This window comes from Hoplias malabaricus, chromosome 14, assembly GCF_029633855.1.
Source record: "Hoplias malabaricus isolate fHopMal1 chromosome 14, fHopMal1.hap1, whole genome shotgun sequence".
In the NCBI taxonomy this organism is placed as follows: domain Eukaryota; kingdom Metazoa; phylum Chordata; class Actinopteri; order Characiformes; family Erythrinidae; genus Hoplias; species Hoplias malabaricus.
The window spans coordinates 21,993,300-22,012,589 of NC_089813.1; the positions used below are offsets into that span (position 1 = coordinate 21,993,300).

At 37.4% G+C, this 19,290-nt stretch overlaps 1 protein-coding gene across 3 annotated transcripts; it reads left to right on the forward strand.

The window, feature by feature from the left end:
* Positions 1 to 8: 8 nt before the first annotated feature.
* On the forward strand, positions 9 to 6,999 carry snap29 (synaptosome associated protein 29). Of its 3 annotated transcripts, none has more exons than XM_066643548.1 (6): positions 9 to 478; positions 2,694 to 2,963; positions 3,096 to 3,292; positions 3,433 to 3,518; positions 4,750 to 4,854; positions 4,969 to 6,999. In XM_066643548.1, exons 2-6 carry the CDS (start codon positions 2,724 to 2,726, stop codon positions 5,127 to 5,129), a joined length of 789 nt encoding a protein of 262 aa, XP_066499645.1. In that variant the 5' UTR covers positions 9 to 478; positions 2,694 to 2,723; the 3' UTR covers positions 5,130 to 6,999. The 3 variants fall into 3 exon arrangements, with proteins under 3 accessions (XP_066499645.1, XP_066499646.1, XP_066499647.1); XM_066643549.1 differs by having other exon boundaries at positions 9 to 473; XM_066643550.1 differs by lacking the exon at positions 9 to 478 and adding an exon at positions 718 to 1,367.
* The last annotated feature ends 12,291 nt before the right edge of the window (positions 7,000 to 19,290 follow it).

Below are 19,290 nucleotides of genomic sequence, written 5' to 3' on the forward strand. Positions count from 1 at the left end.
TGCGTGAAGTGTGAGTGGAGGGCGTGTCACTTGAAAGCAGTAGCAACAGCGAGGCTGAGTGGGAACGAATTCAACGATCCTGAGTGTTGAGCTGGTTAAGACTCTAGACCTTAAATCACTTATCCAAAAGAAAAAATAATTCCTGTTATATCTGTGGTATAAAACTGGCGCAGAGCACCCTTTATAGCTCTTTATACCCAATAACCATGGGTTTTGCAGTCAGACAGCGCTGTAAATGTTAGACAGGGATTCGTGAACCTTATGGCTGATTATAGATGGATATAAATAACAAATGCAAGACACATATGCAGAATCTCTTGTCTTCTAGACGTATACAGACAGCCTTTTTGTGCTATATAATATGCTGTATACTGCTGTGTTGTTGTACGTGAAACTGCGTCTGACGTCATCACGCCAGGAAGCTGTTTCTACACAGCAGTCACCTGATCACCACCACCCTTCAGACAGCAGTGGTATGGTAGGCTCTTTATTCGTTATACATAAACATTCATTTATACTATCAAAAGGTAACGAATGTGAATGTCCTTCTGAGGGGATTTAGTCGTGAACCGTAATATAGCGTTATTAGAGATGGTTTCACAGGTAGCTTATCTACAAGCTTCTATAAGAATCTTAAATCCATAGTTGGCTAAATTTAGTTAGAAGACGTTTTAAGATTAGATCATATTTATCGTTTTTTTTTGTTTTTTTTTTTATAAAGGATTTCCAGATAATATGCCTGTGACAGTAGTCAGCTGTTAACTGCTAATGTGCTTAGCGTTGTTTGGCTAAAGCAGTATTGTGTGTGTGTGTGTCTCCCATTCCTTAAATGTTAAAAAATCTTTTAATAGAAATACTATTGAAGCACTACATGGCAGCATATACACCACCTCTACAATCAATGCCAAAAGTACTGGCACCCCTGCACCTTTTGTTGCAAATACTTTAGTGTTTATATGTTTGTTTGCTTTGGAACGACACAAAACCGGAGAAAACATCAAATCTTTTCACATTCCACACAAACACTCAAATGAACTTAGGAAAATGATTGGCACCATCAGCATGTGGTAGCACAACTTTTGGAAACAACAACTGAAATCATTTAATTCCTTTGACCTTCGGTGTGTTGGTACAACTTTCTACTGGAATTTTGTACCACTTTTCTTTTGAAAACTACTCCAGGTCTCTCAGGTTTGAAAAGTGCCTTCTCCCAACTTCTCTTTTGAGATTTCTCCATGGGTGCTCCATGTTTGACCAAAGGGACTGTGCACTTCCTTTGCAAGCCTCATTACATTTTCTATATAGGATACCAGGATGAGCTCATCTGTACACAGTACCTCCTCCCATGAGCATTGTAGCTTCATCAGGTAAGTTCTGGATAAATATATTCCAGCCTTTTTATGTCTCAGCACTGTATCAGAAGTGGGGTCCTACCTGGGTGTCCTACCAAACATCTTGTTTCATTCTCATGGTGAAGGAAAGCATGAGCTGACCCTGTTGTATATTGTGTGTGCAGGTTGGCTGCAACATTGCATCAATATTTCTCTTCTTTCTCTTTGTGCAACTTCTAAATATATGTGCACATAGTGGAAACAGGAACATTAAGATCTCTGAAGAATGACTTGTAGCCTTGAGATTGTCCATGTTTTCCTAAATTTTGATTCCACCTACCTCAGACAATTTTCTCTTTTTTTACTTAATGACACACACAGACACAAAAATGAAACATTTCTCAATTTAAACTGGTTGCAGTGTGATTTCAGTATTGTCAGCACATTGTCAGTATTGTTACTTGCCACATTTGAGTTTGAATACAAATTACACAGGGTCATCACACAAATGAAATTCTTGCATTTCATACTATTTTGAAAATCCGCCATTAATTTTGTCCAGATAGTTAATGTTGAGTGATATCAAATTTGATTAATTTTCTCTTTTTTGTTTATCAATTTCAAACAAAAGAAATAATTTTCTTTAAAATTAGAAGTGCAGGGGTGTCTGTTTTTCACTATGACTGTGAAAGCTCTGGGCGGCACAGTGGCGCAGCAGGTAGTGTCACACAGCTCCAGGGGCCTGGAGGTTGTGGGTTCGATTCCCCCTCCGGGTGACTGTCTGTGAGGAGTTGGTGTGTTCTCCCCGTGTCCGCGTGGGTTTCCTCCGGGTGCTCCGGTTTCCTCCCACAGTCCAAAAACACACGTTGCAGGTGGATTGGTGACTCGAAAGTGTCCGTAGGTGTGAGTGAATGTGTGTGTGTCTGTGTTGCCCTGTGAAGGACTGGCGTCCCCTCCAGGGTCTATTCCCGCCTTGCGCCCAATGATTCCAGGTAAGCTCTGGACCCCCCGCGACCCTAGAATTGGATAAGCGGCTACAGATAATGGATGGATGGATGTGAAAGCTCTGTTTCGTTGATGCTGGATTATGATCATTTAAAATTTTCTCTGCATATAGTTTTTGCTTGTTGTAGGCATAGTTTTAAGGTGCACTTTTTTTGTATTATTGATAAATCTGAAAATATGTGCTGTTAGTAAATATCTTGATAGAACTGGTATTCAAAAGGTTCACCAGACTCATACATGAGTGATCTGTACTGATCAATCATGGCTTATTGATTTATAATAACCTGAAATCTGGAAGCATATGCCAGTTTATTCCAAAAGTCCTTTTCAAAATAAACATAATATTTTTTCCCCTAGGTCCTTGAGTAATCCAGATCTGATCAGAGAATGGCGGCATATCCTAAATCCCACAACCCATTTGCCGATGATGAAGATGAACCCGCAGGACCTAGGAGGGGCTTTAATTTTGATGATGAAGATGAAGATCTAAAACTAAGCCCTGCAGAGCGACGTCAGCGGCAGCTCCAGCAGGAGGTGATGCGAACAGCAAATTCTGCAGTAGACAGTAGCAATCGGTCACTTGGTCTCATCTATGAATCTGAAAAAATTGGGACTGAGACCGCAGAGGTGAGATATTTTTATAGAATGATGATATTGGTTTCCCTGATGTATGTTACTTGACTGTACTTCAAGTTTCTTGTCTATTTTTGTAGGATATCTTTTCTCCATTTTATGCTGCATGTCTCCTTACTTTTACAGGAGCTGATTCGCCAAGGAGAAGTTTTGAAAAGGACAGAGAGAATGGTTGACAATATGGAGCAGGACATGAGGACTAGCCAAAGGCACATAAATTCCATTAAAAGTGTATGGGGAGGTCTGGTCAATTACTTCAAAGGAAATCCTGAGCCCAAAGTGCCACAAAAACAACAGCCCACAGCCTATCAGGCTAACAACAGGTATTACAATGACTTCATATGAAGTTGAAGTGTAGTTGGGGAAACTTATGCAAAACTCATCTTTGGGACTTGTGTAGTACAACTGAAAGTCATAAATGAACACAACATGCATAAACTGTGTTGTTGGTAATAACCATTAGGTTACAGAATGCGTTGACTGAGAGTAAAGAGCAGGAGGGTAAATATGAGGCCAGCCACCCCAACTTGAGGAAACTGGACACGTCAGGTATGTTAAAAAATGTACCCTAATTCTACTGAATAAGGATCAGGTCTGGGCATATACAATCCCATTTCCAAATAATTTGGATATTTTGTAAAATGAAGAAAAATAAAGAATCAATTGTTTATTTATTTAGCGGACCATTTATTTTACTGACAAAATTTTCAAAAGTTCTGGCTGATCAATTTGATTATAATTTTTTATAATTATATAATCCACAGAATACATGACCTTCATATGGGTTAAGGTACCATTAGCAAAGTCATATAATAGGAATGTAGACAGATCCAGTGTCCATCATAATTTCAGCCAGATCATACCATGGGTCATTCTGCACATGGCATAACAATGTAGCTTTGTAGACACACTGTGTCTAAGTTTAATTGGCCTGTGGTCCAGCTCTGTCTTCTATGGAATATAAAGAGGATAATCCAACAACAGCAAACGAGGATTGTATATCAGCTGAATTCTTGAGCAAGAATCCCCTAACTTATTAGGCTGTACATTTGAAAACTCTACATACAGGTGCATCTCAAATTAGAATGTCGTTAGAAAGTTAATTCATTTCAGTAATTTAGTTCAAAAAGTGAAACTCATATAGATTCATTAGAAACAGAGTGATTTATTTCAAGTGTTTATCTCTTTTAATGATGATTATGGCTTATAGCCGTATCTCAGAAAATTAGAATATTATAATTCTAATTCTAAAAGACCAATTTTAAAAAACTATTTAATAAAGAAATGTTGGCCTTCTGCAATGAATTTACAGTATATGCCCTCAATAACTGGTTGGGGCCCCTTTTGCATGAATTACTGTGTCAGTGCTGTGTGGCATGGGTCGATCTACCTCTTCAGGCCAGTTGATTAGAATAATCAGCACAAGGACCTGCAAAGGTTTCCTAAGCCTTTAAAATGGTTGATTAGTCTGGTTCAGTAGGCTACACAATCATGGGGAAGACTGCTGACTTGACAGATGTCCAGAAGGCAGTCATTGACAACCTACTGCTGTATCCAAGCATATTAATGGAAGTTTGAGTAAAAGGAAAAAGTGTGGTAGAAAAAGGTGCACAATCCACAGGGATAACTTGAAAAGATTGTCAAAAAGAGGCCATTAAAAAATTTGGCGTAGGTTCACAAGGAGTGGACTGCTGCTGGAGTAAGTGGTTGAAATTATGTGCTGAGAACATTTGACAACAGAGCATGTATTAAAATTTTACTGTAACCTTTCATCAACTAGGGTTTGGAGCTTCTCCTTCATTTGAAAATGAACCATCCAATCAGAATGGATACCCAAAAAATAAACACTTGAGAGCTGCTCATCAACAACTGGACAATAACTTAGGTGAGACAAAATATTGATTTCTGAATTCATGACTGAAAAATCAAAGAAATGAGACAGATTGTGATGTGTGCATTTTGAGATCAGGCACAGACTGTGTATGTTTGTATTATCCAGATGAAATGTCCCTGGGTCTGAATCGGCTGAAGAACTTGGGACTCGGTTTGCAGTCAGAAATTGATGATCAAGATGTTTCTCTGGATTCTCTACTTAATAAGGTGGACTCTATGGATGGCAAGATCAGCTCCACTAACCGCCAGATCAAAAATCTCAAATAAGCTCAGGAACTGCTATCAACTCCAATGGCCTGGCTGGATATTCAAAAACACTTTTTTCCCAATATAAGTAGCTGCTAGCTCTTAGTGTTGATGGTCTCTTCATCAAATGACAGTGACACCTTATTATATGTACCTTCAAGTTAGTGGGGTTTTTATAATTATTATTGAAATCCAATCATGCATTGCATAAGAGTCCAACTCTACCACATGACAAATAATTACCAGATTTGCCTTCTTGCTTTCTTTAATAATTGTGCAGCTAACCATTAACAGCATGGATCATAACATTACATTTCATTTGACAAGCTAACCAATATATATTTTTTGTCTATAATAGGTATTGTCCCTCTTTATGCAATTTAGTGAGGCAGCCCAGGTCAGTCATCTTACATATGCACTGGAAATTTGTGTAAATAGCAACAGCAGAGAAGGGATGGGTCAGTTATTTATGCCTTAATAAAACAATTTTGTCCCTTTTTTAATTAATATCATTTCACCACATTGTTCAATTCTGAGTCAATGTAAACTGATCAGCCACAATTTTTAAATGTCTTTTTTCAACTCATTTTCCGTTTTTTGCCACATGCTTGTTTCTACATGTACTGTCCATTCTCTCAGCTCCACTGACCCTACAGAAGGACTCTGTTGTTCTGTAAGTACAAACTGGACTTCATCTGTTGCTCTGCATACTTTTGTCCCCTTTCAACCTGCCCCTTAATGCTCAGGACCACCAGAGAGCAGCTGTGATTTAAGTGATTGATCTGTAATGGTCATCTTGGGATCTTGACCACTGAAGAACAGAGGGAAACAGACTCTGTTCCTTCTGTTGTTCTGCAGAGTTTGTAATTGTAAAACTACAAAGTGATCCTGTATGGACAGTGGAGCTGAGAGAATAGACAGTGAGTGTAGAAACAAGGGAATGGTTATAATGTTATGGTGGATTTTGTAGGAGCACAACATTTACAGAGAGGAAATGTCCTCAGCACCAGTAATTCCTGCTCTGTGGTGGTCTTTCCTATTGAATCACAGGGTGAAATGAGGCAAACAAAGCATGCAGAGGAGCACATGGACTACATTCTGTAATTGTGCACTAAAAGAAAAAAGTGGCACTGATAAAATTAACAATGAGGTAATTGGAATTTTATGGCTGATATCTTAAATTGAATGCTTTGAATCCACATGTTTGCCATTATACTTTAGAGCAAGTGTCTGGTTGGATCAAGTTATACATATCAGTCTCCTTTTTTAAAGAAATTCTAGACTGGTTTAGGATATGAATGAATCTGAGAAACACAGTATGATCTATTTCTGTGAGAAATTAATTCAGGAATTTGTAAAACACGTGCTAAATTTAAGCTATAAGCCCATTGATGAAAAAAATTTTTAGACAGTTACATCTATTATGACCTGGAAGAGAGATACATATTTCTTTTTTTATAAACCACTTGAGTTCATACTAAATGTTAAATGTGTATAAATGTTCTGCAAATAATCTGCACACTTATTACCAGTTAGTGCACTCATAGATGTAGTTAAAAAGTGCACAATTAGTGGTGGGACTGCCTCTCTTTTGAATTAAAATCTCTGAAAGTGTCTTCAGGTTGCAAAAATATTTTCAACTGGGATAAAATCATTGTAAACAAACATGTTTCAGACCAAACTGTGTATCTTCAGAAATGAATGTGATATTCAGTGTATTAAGCGTGGAGGAAAATAAAATGAAATGTGTTACTTGGAAGTCTGCTGGTAACTAACTTTTGACATGGCAAATATTTATTGCTAGATGGAGGATGCACATGTGTTCTCCTCACACCTCGAGTTACAACCGAGAAAATCTCATCAGCTGAAATGCCCAGGATGCCTGCCAGATAGCCCACACGCTCCTTTGACATGCAAAAGACAAAAGAAACACAACTTCCTTGCCATGGAAAAACTACACGTCCAGCTTCATTCCGCGGATATTATCTCTTTATTTTCAAAGTGTCTCAAACATCTGAAAGGCTCACTGAAGACACAATATAACAGACTATTGATATCCTGAAGATGAAGAAATTTTACTGTGGAAAATGTTTTGTAATGGCCCTGTGAACATAGCATGTGACATGACAGAATATGTGGAAGCATGAACTTTGGTTATACAGCTATGTGAAAATTAGGACACCCCATGAAAGCCTTTGTCTTTTTGAACATATTTAAACATATTGACATTTGACTTTATTTCAGCAGCACTGAGAGATGGACCTTGTACAAATAAAACTGAAGAAATTACTTATAAACATAGGTTGTACAATGTAATTGGCTTTGGCAGAGAGAATTTGGCAAATTTTTCATGGGCACAACCCACATACTCATCCCACAAATGAATGTTCCTTACAAATGTAGCACCATTGAAAAGGGAAATTAACAGGCTTTCCAACGGTATACTGCCAAGAAGCATTGTTACAACAAAGAAATAATCTACCAAACACACATTTCATTCTTTATCTGTAACCGCTTATCCAGTTCAGGGGTGCAGTGGGTCCAGAGCCTACCTGGAATCATTGGGCGCAAGGCGGGAATACAGCCCCTGGAGCTATGTGACTGCGACACTACCTGCTGCGCCACCGTGCCGCCCATCTATATAAATATTTATAATAATATTAGAAATAACCAGACATACACACCGACATTCAGTGTTTAAGCAAACACAACTTTATGAATTCAACTGTGCACTTTGGGATATTATATTTGTACTACATCTTCTGTAATATCAATTGCAGATTCTTGATAATCTGAAAATTAAAAAATAAAAATGCCATAGGACATGCACCCCAAAGTTCATGTTTCCACATGTTCATATTTTGCGGCGACAGAATGCAACTACTGCAACATATAATGTGAAACATCCATTCATCTATTATCTGTAACCGCTTATCCAATTCAGGGTCACAGTGGGTCCAGAACCTACCTGGAATCATTGGGCGCAAGGCGGGAATAAACCATGGAGTGGGCGCCAGTCCTTCACAGGGTAACACACACAGACACTCACACCTATGGTCACTTTTGAGTCGCCAATCAACCTACCAACGTGTGTTTTTGGACTGTGGGAGGAAACCGGAGCACCCGGAGGAAACCCACACGGACACGGGGAGAACACACCAACTCCTCACAGACAGTCACCCGGAGCAGGAATCGAACCCACTAATGTGAAACAGAAAATCTGTACAAGAAACTGGCGTATAAGTAGCTAGTTTCAGGAGAAGGGTATCTCTGCAGGCCGGAGGCAGCTCCAAGTGTGTGGTACAGCTCCAAGTGGGTGGTACAGCTCGACTCAAGCACGTCGCTGGCTTCGAGATATGTAGTTGGCATAAAGGCTCTCAATGAGGTCATGTATGGAGATGACCCAGAGGCTAAAGAATCCTTTTTATTTGCTTTTGAAAACAGGGGTGATATGGAGCTGTTTCTGAAGGCTTGTGTTGATGAACAGGGTCTCAGGGTCAATGTGATGTTTGTGGTTAAGCCATGCCCCTCACCCCAGAATTTTTAAGGCATGGAAACTGGACGGTAGGGCCCCTCACCTCAATTCTTAAAGCACAGATACTAGACTGCAGGGCACCTTATACACCACAGTTCAGACAGTGTGTAGTTTGATACTTTTAGAAACCTAGGCTGTGTGGTTAACTGTGATGTCCTGCTTTGCATAAAATACCCCTGCACAAAATAGGTATCCTAGTTATTTTCTTTCTTCTAACAAATTTCTATAACTAATGCAGGTCAAATTGCTCTGTTTGAGCATTGTTTGGAATTTTAAGAGAATGTCAGTGAGCAGTGTGCTGTCAAGGTCTTTGGGATATTGTGTTAGATTATTGTGTATTTTGTAGTACAGCTGTATGCCTGGTGACCATGTAATAACTTTTTAGTTTTCAGTATTAATTTTGTACCTTGTAAACATTAAGTACATTATAGAGTACATTTTCCGCATTATGTGATTTACAGACTTGTTTGTGGTTGGCTTAATATGTGAAATTCTTGCAATAAATAAAGATAATAACCATTTAACTGAGACCACATGTACTGAGAATGATAATGTTTGCTTACATATAGGCTACTACTCAGTTCCTAAGAAGAGACATGACAGTAAATATGGGTTCATCAGCACAGCTCAGTACTGGGGTGCTATATATTCCTCGCTTGGCATTAGGTTCATGTTTCTCTACTCCAGAGAATCCAATTCTATTGTCAGTATTTCTCTACAGAGATTAGAGAGGCAGTGTGTTCTTTCATTACAAATTTGTCCTCAAATATTTGTACATATGATGTATTTCTGAAATAAATTAAACTGAATAAATGAACTATATAAAAATAAATTGATAGCCCTTCTGGCCTGCACAATCCAGGTAAGACGAAAGGGAGGCTTTCTGACAGTCTAAGCCAGTGTTATCCAATTTTGATCCTATTCTACCTGTTCAAACAAACTTGATTCAACTAATTTTGTGGGTAGGGTGTTCCAGGACCTGGTTCTGATGCCAAATCAAAGCATGTGTGATCATCTGAATGCAAAGAGCAATACATAATACTCTACAACAAGGACATACTTATTTAAAGAATCATTTAAAACCATGCAAAGGAACTAGATGAAGTACAGTGAACTTCTCTGAATGTCTATTTATATTGTTTAATTTTAATTTGAGCCAAATTTCCTTAAAGGTTGCACCACTATCTTGGAATTCATTATACCATAACTACATTACAGTGAATTTCCATCTTATTAAGTTCACCTAACTTACTACATGCACTGACTATATTGTCATATACACCCAACATGACTGAGTGGTCATGGTAGGTTTGCTGAATATTATGATTATTTGCTAATTGTTAGCACCATTTCTACCATGTCCATTAATGGAAAGGTGCTGCTTTAAATTTTTATTTTCATCATAAAGAGCCGGCTCTTTCGGCTCCTAAATGGCTCTTTGTTTTACCACTTATTTCCACTGGTACAGAACAATATTACCTACATTTTACATGACTATATGGACAAAATATTATTGTTCAATATTAAAAATAAATAGTGTTGCAATGGCCAATTGTTTTTATGGATGTCACTGATTGCACTCACACATTCAATTGAATAAATAACTTTAAATAATAACTTTAAACTATAAATAACTTTACATTTTTATTTAAACACCTTAATGAAAAATCACTTGTAAACTCTGAAATACAGCCAATGGAACCCAAAAGGTAGGTATTACAAAATAGCTTATTAGATTAAATAATCATCCATTTCTGGGAAATAAACAAATACTCTGCAAAGAGCAAAACAGCAGCATTCAACGGTAGTGATTAAAACAACCACAACTGTCAACAAACATTTAACTGATTTAACATCTTCTTCAACTATTGTTTGGAAGGCAGAAGTTTCCAAGTGTCTCAGCTCGGAGGGTTGGAGCTTGCTGTTCTCTGATTGGTTGAATGACAAGCCTTAGAAAAAAAATGGCTCGGTCTTAGACGGGAACCGGCTCTCATCGTTCACTTACAAGAGCCGGCTCTTTGAACCGGTTCGTTCGCGACCGACACATCACTAAATGGTAGGGTGAACGGAGGATGTCGTTCAGGATTCATTAAAATATTGTTCTCCATTCAGTTAATATCTTGTCCCAAAAATCGTTAATTTTATTATTCGTAATGGTCATTCTCAGCCACAACGAGTGGTGATGTTATGCCAACTATGACATGATGGATTGTTATGTAGTGTATGTAGTGCACAGCTGACTGCAAAACAATAATAAAATCCGGTGCTATTAAGTGTACAGTGCCTTGAAAATATAAGCATCCCTGCCTGGTCATGAACATCTTCTCATTTTAAGAACAAACAGATTTCCATAGGTGATGCTATTTGTCTGCATACAATTTATTTGAAGCTTATACCATTTTCATATGTATTTAAACGTCTGTGTTTAGAGGTTCAGAGAAATAAGTTCACAAATATTAGAGGTACCACTTATTTCATAATGACTAATAATTACTACCTGTGAGTGGTTAGAGATTTCTAAGGGTAATTAGCCAGGTTGTGAAATAAAAGTAAAGACTAAAGAGATAATGATGCTAATGACAATATTGCAAATGTCCAAGTGAAGAAAATGCTGCAATAAAATATATAACACATGTTCAGATATCCAGTTGTGCAGGATTGGTTTCAATAAGAAGAAAGAGAAACACATTACACAACTTAGCACTCCATTTACAACTACCCTACCATCGCGGTCGCTTGAAATATAGTCAAATAGAATATCCTTATTGGCATTGGCATGTAGAACTCTAAAATGTGGTTAAGTCACAAGTGTGCAGTCTGTATTAAAGACAAGGAAAAACTGGCACAGTAGTTTTATTATTTTATTTTCAAGTCTTTACAACATTTTATATATATATCTATATATATATATATATATATATATATATATATATATATACACACACACACACACACAAATCTTCATAAACTTGTTGGCAGAATGGACTGCAGAACCCAGGATGCATGTCCTCGCTGTGATACCCCACAAGTTCCCCATGTCTCCCATGCCCAAAGCAGCCTGTGGACAACAAATAATAAACAGAAGCATACTTTTAATATGTTCTCTTATTTTACTTCCTTATCTTGTCTGTCTTTTGATGTTCTTTGTACTCTGTATCGTAACGCATGCACAATGCTTTGAGGCCTTGAAAAATGCTGTAAATTTAAAATGTATTTATATTATTATTATTATTACATTATTATTATTATTATTATTATTATTAAAGCCAGCAACACTGCATTTGACTGCAAAATTCCAACAAAATCTTCTGATCATAAAACATTTATTTGTCAACTTTTTTGCAACCACTGGCAAAAGAAACAATTCTCAAACTTCATACGCTCCAGTCCATACACTGTGTGAAACTGTTGTTTATATTCTGTGCTGTAGAGTTTCCAAGTCACAACAGCTGCATGTGTCGAATTTGAGAATTAATAATCAGATTACCACCTCTTCTTATAAGGAATACAAACATCTTAAAATTAAGTTTACTGAAACACAATAATGCACTTTATACTCACTGTCAAGCCACTGAAAAGGTGCTTGGGCCCAGAATGACTGTCTTCCAACAGTGTCCTGGAAGAGGCAACACACCAGCGAGAGCTTTAAAAAAGCTTGGTCACCCTCTTCCAGGACGACCTCTAATAGAATCTGCTCCAGGACCGTGAGGGGCATCTGTTAAAGACGTTATAGAAGAATGCAGATATTGTTGTACAGTTTATTTAAATTTAGTGAAACAAAAAAGCTAAATATAAATTTACCACAGAACCTACATTCCAATTAATTTATTAAAACAAACCCCAGTTTTCTCATTTGTGAAGGCTATTGCACATTAAGCAAAATGAAAGTTGAAATGCTCAGTTCAGCTTCAAGAACAGACACATAAACACCTGCTCAATGGAGACGGTAAACATTCTGTCTCCTTTACTGTTAACAGAAAAAAAACAAGGTGAAATCCACGCTGAAATTAATATAAATACTATTTAACAATGGACCATGTCTAATTTGAGCTCATCAGATGCTATAAATAACTGCTTTTAAGTCAGACTAGTTACACACTGACGTGCCTTTATAAATTCAAATAAACCATCAAACCCTGAAAGCTCCTCAGTCTTTCCCTTCTTGTGCTTACTGGCCTTTCCTTGTACATTAGAGCTCACCATTCTAAAATACAGTTGGAATATAAATGATGTAAGCTAATTGAAAATTAGGTTTATCAGCTACATTTACAAACATTATGTTGTTTGCAATAAACCAATCAAACAAAACCAATTTAAATAACTCAATACGACTTTAACAAGTGGTCTCTCCAAAACGCAAAACATCGCAGTACAATGTACAATGTGTCTGAAGAGAAAGCTGCATGTGTGTGTAAATATTTTTGTTTGAGTAACAGGTGTATATACCTTGCAGGTGACATGCTCCCTAAAAGTAACCGGCACCACCACCTACGGAGCTATGGGGTGTCACTCTCACAGACAAATGACAAAGTTCAGAATGCAGTTTAAAGCCTTACTGGAAACGTATCCTCAAAAAAGTCATAATCTGAAGTAATCACCTGACTGAAGTTGTTGTTAACTTTTGCTGTGTTGTGAAGACAGGTGATGGAAAAGAATCTCCGCAGACACGGTTAAAAGTGTAAATACATCTTTATTTGCCAAAACAGTGTCTTACGGGTTCTTAAGGATCCCGTGAGAGGGTGTTCAATTGAGCGCTCCGATCATCTCCCCTTCATGTCTATTTGTCTCTCTCCACTGGCTCGGATCCTTTCGTCTATATAGTTCTCTCCTTTCCAAATAAGACAAACATAGAGGATAGTTTACATTTGCATGCTCTAAAGGGAGGATGTAAAATTGATAGTGTCCTACCTCACTGACAGCTTATCCTAAACATCCCTCTCTGTAGCGCACATACATATGTTCATATAGCTGAACATAAAAACACACTGAACATTTCTTAATACTGTCTTATGAGACCGTCTGATAAATATACCTCATAATTTCCTCCCTTCGAGACTGTTAAAGTCTCGTAAAAATTTAAGCAACCCATACATGTAAATGTCATAACAAATAAGTGATACCTTCCTACACACAATTTTAACATCACTTGCATTATGATGTAACAAAATTTCATGGAGTGTGAGGGCGAAAAAACCTGCCCAGCAGCCATCTTTCTTGAAAATCCTTCAAACATTTTAGACAGGAAAAATTCCCTCAACGATCCCCTTCTGCCCAGGCGATCACAAATCTGTACTCCAATCCAATTAAATTTATTCTATATGTGTAGGGAGTTGACTTAAGTAAATGTATATAAAAATCTCAGAAAATAAAATCAAACCAATGTCCAAATTCAGGCTGGTCGACCCATCGGACCTTCCAATGGACCTGTCCCTACCTGACACACCCCTTGGCCCTAACATCGATAAAACAAAAAAAAAACTCTGAGATTTCATTACACTTACACAGATTACATTTCATCAGTCTATAAGTCTTCATAATAAACAGTTGTTACAATTTTTAATATCACTCATATAATGGTTTATCAATATCAAAGATTACTAATAATAAACAATTCAATAGAAACATATGACATAATATTGTCTTTTCAGCATTTTTCTTCTGATGTGATGTTGATGACATATTGAGCTTCAGCAAGTCTTCACCATTCTGTTTCAAAGTCCTTCTGTTTTATTGTCCTCTTTTTGATTTTTGGATCCCTGTAGCATTTCAGGAATATCGAACAACCATCCTCCCTTACAGTGATCTTCCCCCCTTTTCTTTCTGGAAGAAAGAAACAACAGCCAGTATCTTTTGCAAAAATGACATGCAAATAAACATCAAACAAAACTTTAATAATAGTAACATTAATGGATTAATACGTTTTATAAGCTACAGTGTATACTTCATCCTACAATCTTTATACTTGATTACTAAATAATAAACCTAACAAATTAAAAGATAATGTCATAAGTGAATGGAAAAATATATAATAGTGGATATTCAAAATGGATATCTTTCTACCAGGTTGTTTTCCAACATTTCCTCCTCATGTTTGTCTGAGTCGGTTCTACTTAATAATGGCATCTGTACTTGATTTCCAGGCATTACAACTCCAACCCATTTTAAAATCATAGCTTTTGCACAAGTTAACAACAGTGTACAAAAACAAAACATTATACACACTGCTAAAAGGGCTGCTCCAAAAACTTGAGCCAACATTGCTCCTAGTGGTCCTAATTTCTCCCAATAACCAAGCATTCACAGACCATCCAGCTCCTTTTGATGGACCAAACGCCTCTCTTATATGCTTCAATGCTTCTATAACACTAGTCATATTATCAGAATTATCCAGAATCAAAGTATAACAGGCATCCCGTTAGATTCAAAGCTACACATAAACCCCCTTGCTTAGCTAAAATGTAATCCAGAGCCATGTCATGTTTCAACAATGTTAATCTGTGACTTTTTTGAGTATTTGACAAATACTGAAACCCTCTTATTGTTTCATTAGCAAACCCTTGTAAAGTGTACGTAATATTATCTATATGATCTGCTAAAAATGTCACACCATACCATGGGAATAATCATATACCCCTTTTTTCTCCTATACTGATTCTCCAATGATATGCTTCCAAGTTATGAAAGTGAGCCATTTCCCTTTCATTTCTTCAGAATTCCCTTCATCAGTTGCTTCAACTTTTTGTAGAGTATAAACCTCATAAGGAAGCTTTAATGTTGCCATATAACAACAGCCTGTCCACCCATATGGTAGAAATATGTATGCTTTATCTCCACAAACCCACCAAATATCTTTAAAATTTCCTATAGTCACATTTACAGGCAAAATGTCATACTGCACCATTAATGTTCTACTCTGTTTGCTATCTGGTGTATGAAAATTCACTTTAAACAAAACATCCTTAGGTTTAGGCTCTTTAAAATTCATCTTATAACGAGCACAATCAGATATTCCCATAAACATCTCCTGTCCATTGTGAGTATCATTGGAACAAAAACAGTCTTTAGTCTTCACAGATTTTACTTCCATCGCATCAGGCCGTGCTGTCAGTATATTTTCATGCTGATTAAGGAAATTCACATATGGTAACTTCATCAACCAAGTACAATTTAATCTAGGTCTAAACAAATGCACTGATAAAGCCATTATTATATCTTCTTCAGAGTTTTGCTGATATATTAACCACGATAAAGCATAAGATTGACACATAGCATGCAGTGGTTCTGGTACTGTCTCTAAAATTGATGGCCATGTGCTTGGTGATGCAACTTTCACCACACATGGACCAGTCAACCTCGTACTCATTCTTACGGAATGGGTTATTTGCTGAAACCATAAATTTCTAGATGCCCATGGGTCTGTGATTTGTAACACTGAAGAATCAAATCCATATGCTTTCCATTTTGCTTCTCTTTTCTGTAATGCATGGTAATGGTCAGTCATTTCTTCAGATGTGCAGTCAAAATCAAAAAACTCTCTCTGCCCTTCTAAAGTGATTTTCTGAGTGGTTACTAAACCCATTGAATCCATGTCTTCCATTGGGTTTTTAGCTTCAAAAGTCACTTGACTGATATTCACTTCATGCTCCATATTTAACTCTGGACCCTGTGTTATGTTTATTTCCTTCTGCAATGGAAAGGACATTACTTCTGGAGTCTGGGTTACTTTTACAACATTATGTGATCTTGTTATTTTTCCATTTTCAACAGTTGTGATAGTTTCAGATGTACCCGAAGCAGAAGTCATCATTGGCAGTGTAGTGCTATTCATCTCCTTTAATGGCATATCTAAAGTAGTATTCCGATTAGTTACATTATTTCCTTTACTTATTTCTGGAGCTAAAGTAATTGGCTTAATTTGTTCTTTAGTAACCTTTAAAGTCATCACTATAGTGGTTTGGTCCTGAACTCTTTTAATAGATGTAAAAACTTCAATAGGACTCTGATCCTTTATCATCACTATCACTGTACGAGTTATGTACCCTTCTCTCCACACATTTTGAAATGGCACAAACCTAAGCTCTGGTTCCAAATAAGTACAAGTGTATTCCCCTTGATCTTCCCATGTAACATTACGTAAAAGAATTGAACAATCATCTCTAACCCTGAACCACCTAAAGGCATTAAACAAAAGATACTTTCTCTGGTCATGAGACAAATGATCAACTTCAGGTCCTGTTAACACCACTTTTTAACTACGACTATTTTTCCACTCAGGAGGACTATTACTCCCTGTATTAAATCTTCCACATTTACAGGGAAGATGAACTGCTTTACCTAATTTAGCTTTAACCACTGTCTTGAAAGGTGATGACGTTGTTGAAATTATCAAAGGTACTAGTGTAGTTAGATGTGATCCATTAACCCCCTCACTAACTTTTGACACTGGAAAAGTAAAATTCTTTAAAGTTTCATTCTCTTTAGTTCTCATACCGTTTAGGTCTAACCTTTTTCCGAACTGGTCTTGGACTCTTTTCTTGATCCAAGTCTCTGAACTGTTTTGAAATGGAATTACTGCTTTCTGGAATGGGACCTGCTGTTTCTGGGACATATTGAAATTCAATTTCTCCAAACCTTTTGTCTCGTTTACAATCTGCTGTGTCATATCTGGCATCATCAGAAATATACACAGAGTCATCAGCATCATCCAAACCAGGGACAATCTCCTCTTCAGGAGATCTACTCTGATTTGTTTCTTGCATGTTATTTTCAACCTGTTCTCCCCCATGTTCTCCTGGTTCTCCTGAACCTGCAACCTCTCCTCCCTTTGAGAAAGGCTCCTCTTCACTTGGTGCTTTAACACAGTGAGATAAATGATACCACGTTGGAGACCCCTTGACTTGAACTACCGTTCCAGTACTGCGAACAACTTCAAAAGGTCCTTCTCTGCGTTCGTTATACCATTTTCTTCTAAATACCTTTACAAACACATTGTCTCCAGGCTGCACTGTATTCTTCCTTTGCTCATCCAGCCTCTCCTGCTCCTCCTCTTTTCTTTGCTTTTCTGAAACGTATGTGGATATTCTTTTATGTAAATTAGCTAAGTATGAAACATATGCTCTAATATCATCTTGTAAAGGAGCTAAACTTGGACCTTTCCCACTTGTACGCAAACATGGCGTTGGCATTCGTCTGCCTGTCATCAACTCATGAGGAGTCATGTGTAAATCACGCAGCTCACTTGAGCGACAAACCATTAATGCTAATGGAAGGGCTGCTATCCAATTTAACCCCGTGTGCTGACAGATTTTAACAATCCAATTTTTCAAGACACCATTCATTTTTTCACAAATCCCTTGACTTTGCGGATGGTACACAGCTCCCAGACGCTGTTTAATTCCTAATTTTTGCAAAATTAATTTCACCATTTTATCCACAAACTCTTTCCCATTATCTGAGGATATTCAATCTGGAAGTCCCCACCTGCTTATGACTTCTCTACACAAAAACTTTGACAACAGTTTGTGCATCCTTACACTTAGTTTATAACCTATTTCCTCATCTGGTGCACTAAGAAGAATATCATTCATGTATTGAATGACAGTACTTTTTAACTTCTGATCTACCCCAACTAAATCATCTTTCAATACTTTATTGAAAATGTGAGGACTATGTTTATATCCCTGTAGTAATCTCTTATACTCATAGAATTGTCCCTTGTATGTAAACCCAAATAAACCCTGACTTTCTACACTTAGTGGAACACTAAAAATGCACCACATAAATCTAATACTGTGAAATACTTTGCATCCGGAGGAATTTGGGCTAACAAGACATGTGGATCTGGCACTTCTGCTGGAAAGTCTGCTACTACTTCATTTACTGCTCTCAAATCATGTACTAAACGATAAGAGTTATCTGGCTTCTTCACAGGCAACAAAGGTGTATTACTCTGCGGATTCTGTATTATCTTCAGAACATCTGCTTTCACAAGACCTTCAATTTGTGGTTCGATCCCTTTGATTGCTTCTTCATTCAAAGGATACTGAGGCTTCCACAGAGGTTTTGTTCAACTTTCACTGGTTGAGCTGACTTCACAAATCCAATGTCAGTGCTATGTTGTGACCATAAACATTTTGGAACACATCGCAGCATTTCCTCTTTCAAAGAGTTTGAATCCATCTTCTCATTGTAAAGTGATTCATGTGTCATCCTGATGACTTGTGGCTGTCCTTGTCCTTGAGCAGTAATCATAATCTTAATAAATCGCTGATCTTCACTCCTCCAGATGGAAAGATTCTCTTTAAGCGGTTTAAAGACAACTTCTTCTGCTTCTGCCATCATTTCACCTATTTGTTTCTGCTCACAATCTTCAGACACCAGTAAAGTCACATGTGGTACCCTTTTTCCCATCTCAAACTCTTTATGCAAGTAATCATTTTTGTCTATCTTCATAGCAGCTCCTTGTGGTCCCAAAATTATGCAACATGAAAGTAATTCAACTTGCTTTGGTTGATGACTCAGCCATTGTTCTCCATCTGATTGTTCAGCATCTTTAAAGTATTTGAGTGTACAATGAAATGGATACTCTGGAGTCTTTGCATCAGGCATGCTTGCTACAATAAACGTCTCCCACATCTTGGCTGGTTC